The sequence below is a fragment of the Poecile atricapillus genome, chromosome 28 (genome assembly GCF_030490865.1).
Source record: "Poecile atricapillus isolate bPoeAtr1 chromosome 28, bPoeAtr1.hap1, whole genome shotgun sequence".
NCBI lineage: Eukaryota > Metazoa > Chordata > Aves > Passeriformes > Paridae > Poecile > Poecile atricapillus.
The window spans coordinates 5,702,759-5,707,938 of NC_081276.1; the positions used below are offsets into that span (position 1 = coordinate 5,702,759).

At 43.8% G+C, this 5,180-nt stretch overlaps 1 protein-coding gene across 1 annotated transcript; it reads right to left on the minus strand.

Annotated features, from left to right (window-relative positions):
- Positions 1 to 226: 226 nt before the first annotated feature.
- Positions 227 to 5,163, minus strand: LSM7 (LSM7 homolog, U6 small nuclear RNA and mRNA degradation associated). The gene is made up of 4 exons (XM_058858317.1): positions 5,077 to 5,163; positions 4,855 to 4,945; positions 3,633 to 3,704; positions 227 to 1,258 (listed from the first exon to the last, which is right to left on the minus strand). Exons 1-4 carry the CDS (start codon positions 5,119 to 5,121, stop codon positions 1,116 to 1,118), a joined length of 351 nt encoding a protein of 116 aa, XP_058714300.1. The 5' UTR covers positions 5,122 to 5,163; the 3' UTR covers positions 227 to 1,115.
- Positions 5,164 to 5,180: the final 17 nt, after the last annotated feature.

Below are 5,180 nucleotides of genomic sequence, written 5' to 3' on the forward strand. Positions count from 1 at the left end.
CTCCAGGCACATACCTCAACTGGGACATCCTTAAAACGCCTCAGAAGACGGACAAAATGCTCTCAGGCCTTTCCCATCAATTCCCTGTTTGAAGCATGGCTTCTGCTCTGGTCCCTCCCGATCCTGCAGTGTTTATGCACACCCTGAACTAATTTAATTTAGATTTACGGCTGAAAAACTGTAATGTCAGCTGCAGTGGACTTTTACAGACTAAAACCCAGACATCTAGAAACAGATTAATTTGTCTTTATTCACTCAAAACTCCTCAAATTTTGCATTTTCTGCAGTATAAAAGAAATAAAAATGTTTACTTACAAATCAAGTTATAACAAGCAAAACCAGAAGTGGATAGCTACAATATAAAAATATGCAGTACTTCCAGACACTGCCTACAACTGAACAAATGTTAGGATATAAGATACTCTTCCCCTAGAATTCCAGGTATCAAATGGATTCCTCCACAAGGTTCAGGTCACTCAATCAAGATTTATCCCACAAGTTAGACCAGTCCTCCTGTAGAAATGGGTGAGCCTGCTGATACACAGATCACAGCCTTCCAGTTCTGGAACAAGTGCTGAAAAAGACCTTCTTGGCTACATCCCTTGTAAAGGTGATGACACTACACAAGGAAGTAATTTTTCTGCACTCAAAAGCAGAAGACTACAACATAATGCTTCCCCAGCTGAGTACTGATATCTAAGAGGAAGAAAAACATGTTCTACTGTATTTAGGCTTTTAATTTGGATTAAATACATTTTAATGTATTTAAAAATGGAAATAATAACACCAATATTCAGGGCATTCTGAACTAATTTTATGGGGCTGTTTCGAAACTCAGAAGGTCAAGAAGCTCTCGGACAATTAATCACAATCTCTTCTGTCAGCTATAAACAACATAGTTACACACTTACTTGGGGGTGGAAGGAAAACAAGAACATACTTCTTACATAATCCATCCTCTCATCATTTATGAAAGCCACAAAAGTTGACTTTTTTTTCACACTAACAAATACACATTCAAACTCCCCCCACAAAACAGGAAGCTTCTCACACTCTGATAGTTTTCTCCAATGACTTGCACCCCTGAAGTTTTCAGAGACAATCCAAAGAAAGCATTAGCCATCTTGCTGCTGAATGAAAGGGTTTGGAATAGCTTCCATTCCATCCTGTGGACAAATGAGAACCACAGAAGTCCCTCTGCAAACCACAAGTCCCAGCTGACGCGTGTCTTCTGTTAATTTAAATTGATCATCCGGATCTAAAAAGTAGAGATCCACTGTTAGAACAGGAAAATAAGAAAAAGAAACCAAGTTTCATCAACTTCAAAAGGCACAGACATGCATGTTCTTTCCTGGCATAACTGCTTTGTTTTATTGAACACATGGACTACACAGTTGATGCTGCAGTGCCATCTATGTTTTCAAGACCTTACTGACAGTGAGCAATAAAGAAATTTGCTTTGTATGCAAGAAAAAGCAGAACACATTTATTAAATAATTCAAAGGCCCTTTCATTCATCTAACCAATAGTATGCATGCAAGTTATTAAAAAAAGCTCTTGATCCCATTTCAAATGCCACTATAGACAAACACTTGGGGATTAACACAAATCAGAAAAAGACCCTGACTTTTTAATGCATAAGGAAATAGAGCACAAGTCCATTCCCAGACCAAGCCAAACAGGGCTGGATCAAGACAGACAAACACAAATCAGCCAGTTCTATCTTCCATAAGGTATGTCTATATTCAATAGAAATGAACAACCCATTTTAGAACTCCCTTTTAAGGAGAAAATTCAAAGCTTCAGGTGTTCCCTTCTAGCAGGTAGGAGAATACTCTTCAAAAACACTGTCCTACCAAATTATACATTTTGTATCACAGAGGAGGAAGAGACACTACTTTATACAAGGACACTACTTTATTAGAGGACAAGGGCAGCCAATGAGATGACAACAGAGGAGCTCATGCAAGGACTACCAGGGCTGTTATATCACAGGGAACGTGCTTAACCTAACATCTGCTGTAGAATCACCTTTAAAGATCATCTAGTACAGTCCCCCTGCAATGAGCAGGGACATCTTAAACTAGACCCTGTTGCTTGGAGTACCATCTTTAAATGCTCCCAAGGATGGGACACCTACCACTTCTCTGAGCAACTTGTCCCAGTGTTTTTATCACTCTCATTATAAAAAAACCCTCTTCCTTGTATTTAAATCAACCTTACCTTAGTTTAAACCCATTACCACTTACCCTGTCACAACAGGGCCTGCTGAAGCATTTGAATTCCATTTCCTGTCATGTCCCTTTTAAGTACTGAAAGGCCACAATAACATCTCCTCAGAGCCCTCTTCCCCAGGTGAATACCCCCAGCTCTTCCAGCCTGGCTCCAGAGCAGAGGGGTTCCAGCCCTTGGAGCATTTCTGTGGCCTTCTCTGAACTAACTGCAGCAGCTGCACATCCTCCTGATGTTCCCCCAGCTACTGGGGGCAGCTCTGTAGGTGGGGTCTCACCTGAGCAAGGTAGAGGAGCAGAATCCCCTCCCTGGGCATGAATCCTCCATCCCTGGTAGGGATGCAGCCCAGAATATAGCTGGCTTTGTGATCTGCAAGCACATGTCCATCCTCTCATTAACCACCATGTTCAACCCTCTCAGCAGGGATGCTCTCAAATTTGTTCATCCCCCAGCCTGGATTGATACCAGGGGTTGTGCCAAACCAGGAGCAGGACCTTGTACTTGGGCCTTGCTGAATCTCATGAAGCTCCTGTGGGCCCTCTTCAAAAACTTGTCCAGGTCCCCATTACCCCTCAGGTCCCCATCCTTCAGGTGTGTCACCTGCAGACTGAGGATGAACTTGATCTGACTGTCAATGTCACTGATGGATAATAAACAGTACTGGTGCCCACAAAGATCCCTGAGGGACACCCCTTGTCATTGATGTTCATGTGGACATTAAGCCATTGACTACTACCCTCTGGATATGACCATCCAACCAACTCCACATTCACCAAACAGTGCACCCATCAAATCCATCTCTCTTCAATTTAGGGAGAAAGATATGGTGGGGGACTGTGTCAAAGGCTTTACAGAAGTAGAGATAAAAGACATTTCTAAGCCCTTCCATTGTCCATTCATGGAATCACTCCATCACAGAAGGCCACCTGGCTTGGTCAGACAAGATTTTCCCATGGTGAAGGTGGTGGATGACTCAATTCACCTCCCTGTCCACCAAATGCCTTAGCAGAGCTCCAAGGAGGAGCTCTGTTCCATGATCTTCTCAAGCACAAGAGGCGAGGCTGACAGGACAGTAGTTCCCAGGGTCCTTTCTACCCTTTTGAAAAATGGGTTCAACGTTTCCCTCTTTCCCATCACCTGACTGCCATCACTTATTTAAATGTTTTAGAGTAGCTTGGGAACTATACCAGCCAAGTCCCTCAGGCACCTCAGGTGCATGTTGTCAGGTCTCATAGACTTGTCACCTTATCTCTTTCTTTACAAGACAGTTATCCCAAGCACGCTGCAGTTTGGGTGATATTAATCTGCAGTTTCTGCTTATTCACTCATAGATCTGTAAGATTTCTGTCAAGAAAACCACTTGGGTAGGGGAAACTTTCCAAAGATTGCATATTACTTACCTCGCATATACTCAATGGTACCATCCAGCACAAGGTTCAGAAGAGGGTCAAATCCTTTCAGGACACCGCTTGCTATTGAAGACCACACAGAAAACAATGATTAAGACCAAAGGTATACAGCAACACAAGACTTTATGAAAAGTATATTCAGTTCTCCAGCCCTGTTCCGTCCTTCAGGGAAGACCAAACAAATGAGATACTAAACAGTGTCCTCTTTATCAATGACAAGTACACAAATGCTGGTCAGCATTGTGTCAACTAAAACTTTCACTTTTCAATCAATTCTTCAAAATGTTCTTCAAAACTAACATTTTTGCTTTGAGCTAATTTCAAGGGCATTTTAAGAATACTGTGTAACAAACCAATACAAGTCACACGCACACAAAAAAACCCCCAAACAACTCCAACACAAAATAAATATCCTTAATGAAAGGTTATGGTTAAACACGAAGCAAGACCATATTTTCTTTCCTCAGAAACCCCATCTTCCAGGTGCCCCCCTGGCGCATCATGTCTTTAGCATAAACACTGCCTCACACAAAGGCACTGCAGATAGACCAGCAATTTGTCCTAATCGAGAATGTGATTCCACAAGACTAGTCAGTAAATGTAGCACAAAATTACACAGAGATACTTCCCAGTTTGACAAATACATTTATTAAGGAGTTCGAGTAACTTCCAAACCCTTATAAGCATTAGGTCCTAATGGAGTTTTAAAACGCAGCACACGGTTAACTCGGACAAACAAGCGCCTGCGGGTGGCACCAACCACATTGGGATGTACCTGCCCAGCTGTGAACGGATGAGGATGGAAAGGCACGATGGCATATATTGAACCATGAATTCCGGGCATGCTTACCATGTCAAGAGATTAAAGGCACGACAATTATATTAATTATTACATTCACAAATGTTTCTTTGTTACTTTAAGTGCACCCTTGCAATGCAAAAACAAACAAACCAGCCAAAATAAAGCTGTTCAAGACAAATCAATAAAAGAGACACACAGATGAGCCATAAAGATAAAAGTGCATCCAGGAGATGAATAGAATAGTTAAACGAGAGAAGCTTCACACCACTGCAAAGTAGAAGCACCCGCTATTCCTCGCCTTCCCTCGACGGGAAAGCAGCGTGAGCAGGAGGGCAGAGCCGACAGACATCAGCTGAGGGAAAATGCCGAAAGGCAAAAGAGTATCGTGCTGCAGCCACGCGCCGGGCTCACCTTCCCGCCCGCCCTGGAACTTCACCCGGATAGTCTTGTCGATGTACTTGGAGAGGTCCAAGATGCTCTCCTTCTTCTTCTTCTCCTTATCCTACGGCAGAGCACAGGTGGCCCAGTTAAAGCGTGCCATCCTCGGAGACACAGCCCAAGGACACTCCTGCGGAATCCCCCGGCCGCGGGACGGGGGCACCGCCGCCAGACCCGAGCCACCCTACTCCTCACCGCCATCTTCCCCGCGCCGCCGCCGCCGCCACCACCACTCGCCATTTCATTCGGCACCGCCAGAAGTGACGTCGCGCCTCTTCGGAGCTCGTTGGCGGCTCGGG